At 42.7% G+C, this 1,214-nt stretch overlaps 1 protein-coding gene across 1 annotated transcript in view; it reads right to left on the bottom strand.

Moving 5' to 3' along the window:
* Positions 1-100: 100 nt before the first annotated feature.
* BUB1 (BUB1 mitotic checkpoint serine/threonine kinase) overlaps positions 101-1,214 on the bottom strand; it is a 70,723-nt gene continuing 69,609 nt past the window's right edge. The window contains exon 25 of the mRNA XM_019515867.1: positions 101-394. Coding sequence (XP_019371412.1) covers positions 199-394 — 196 coding nt within the window. The 3' untranslated portion in view covers positions 101-198. The remainder of the gene's footprint in view (positions 395-1,214) is intronic.

Raw genomic sequence — 1,214 nt, forward strand, 5'->3', positions numbered from 1 at the left:
ACCAATATATCAGTGCACCTCTAGTTAATAACCCTCAAAAGTCTATGTATGAATCATGCTTTTTCTCAGAAAAAGAAAGTGAAGTAAAACTGAAGACGACTTCACAACTTTAAAACAATCTTTTATTTGAAGATATCTGAACCTTATTTACTTGATGAATGAAGACCTTTCCCAGGTAAATCCTTGACTAAGATTCACTTACTTTTTTGCCCGTTTGTGCTCCAAAAGCAATACTACAAGCCTGTTACGAAATAACTTTATATTCTTTGCAAAGGACTTGTTAAAAAAGTCACGTAGCCTGTCTCGCAAAGCTGTTAATGAGGGCAGGTGATAGCAGTTTGGTATGTTTATCAATGTGTGAAAGAACTCTTGCCACAGCTCTGCATTAGGAACCCTGAAGAGGAGAAACAAGCACTTAATTAAGGTCAGATCAATACACATGTGTACTCTTCCTCTTGCAATGGCTTTCCTCCAATAATGCATTTTATTAAGTCATACTTAGTCAGCAGGTACAAGTGTCTTGCTATGGTACACAAATATGTAGCTGTATTCCCTTCCAGCCTCCCCACCCAGAAGCAGCATGACGTTTTCTTAACTGGCCAGTGTCATTTTATTTCTCTAAATATTTCCCACTCAAACAATCTGTAGACCTTGCCTGAAAGCAGCACAATACAATTTCACTAAGCAACATGTCAAACAAGCCAAACTTCTTGACTACCATACTCTCTTGTTGTCAGTTTTCAAGTAAGGACAAGTCAAATCCATAGCTGACAAAAGCAGCGGATGCTGGTTTTATTACACCAAGGTCAATACATGCTGCACCAGTTAACCTGCCATAAACCCACTGTGCTTAAACCTGGAATCATATTTTTTAAAATTGTTAGGGGAATATCTGCAAGCAAAAGCAAAACGAACCTATAGAACAGAGGCAGGAAAAAACTGGCCCACCAGGCCATTCTATCCAGCCTGCGGAGCCCCTAAAATATTTAGAAAATAAATATTTACCTGCTCCTGGCTGCCTGTCAAAGATGACAGGAGCCAGGGGCACTCGGCACCAAGGCCAGCCCAGCTCTGGTTTTCACTGCTTCCCTGTGTGCCTGCTCCAGCACCATGTAGCCCCGGTTTGCATCGCCAGACTGTGGAGCATGGGCCTGCGCTGGGACCCCAGAGACAGGAGCAGTAGGGGGGGGTGTGTGTGTGTGTGTGTGTGGGTG

Source organism: Gavialis gangeticus, unplaced genomic scaffold (genome assembly GCF_001723915.1).
Source record: "Gavialis gangeticus isolate Ggan-Ray unplaced genomic scaffold, GavGan_comp1, whole genome shotgun sequence".
NCBI classification, from domain to species: Eukaryota; Metazoa; Chordata; order Crocodylia; family Gavialidae; genus Gavialis; species Gavialis gangeticus.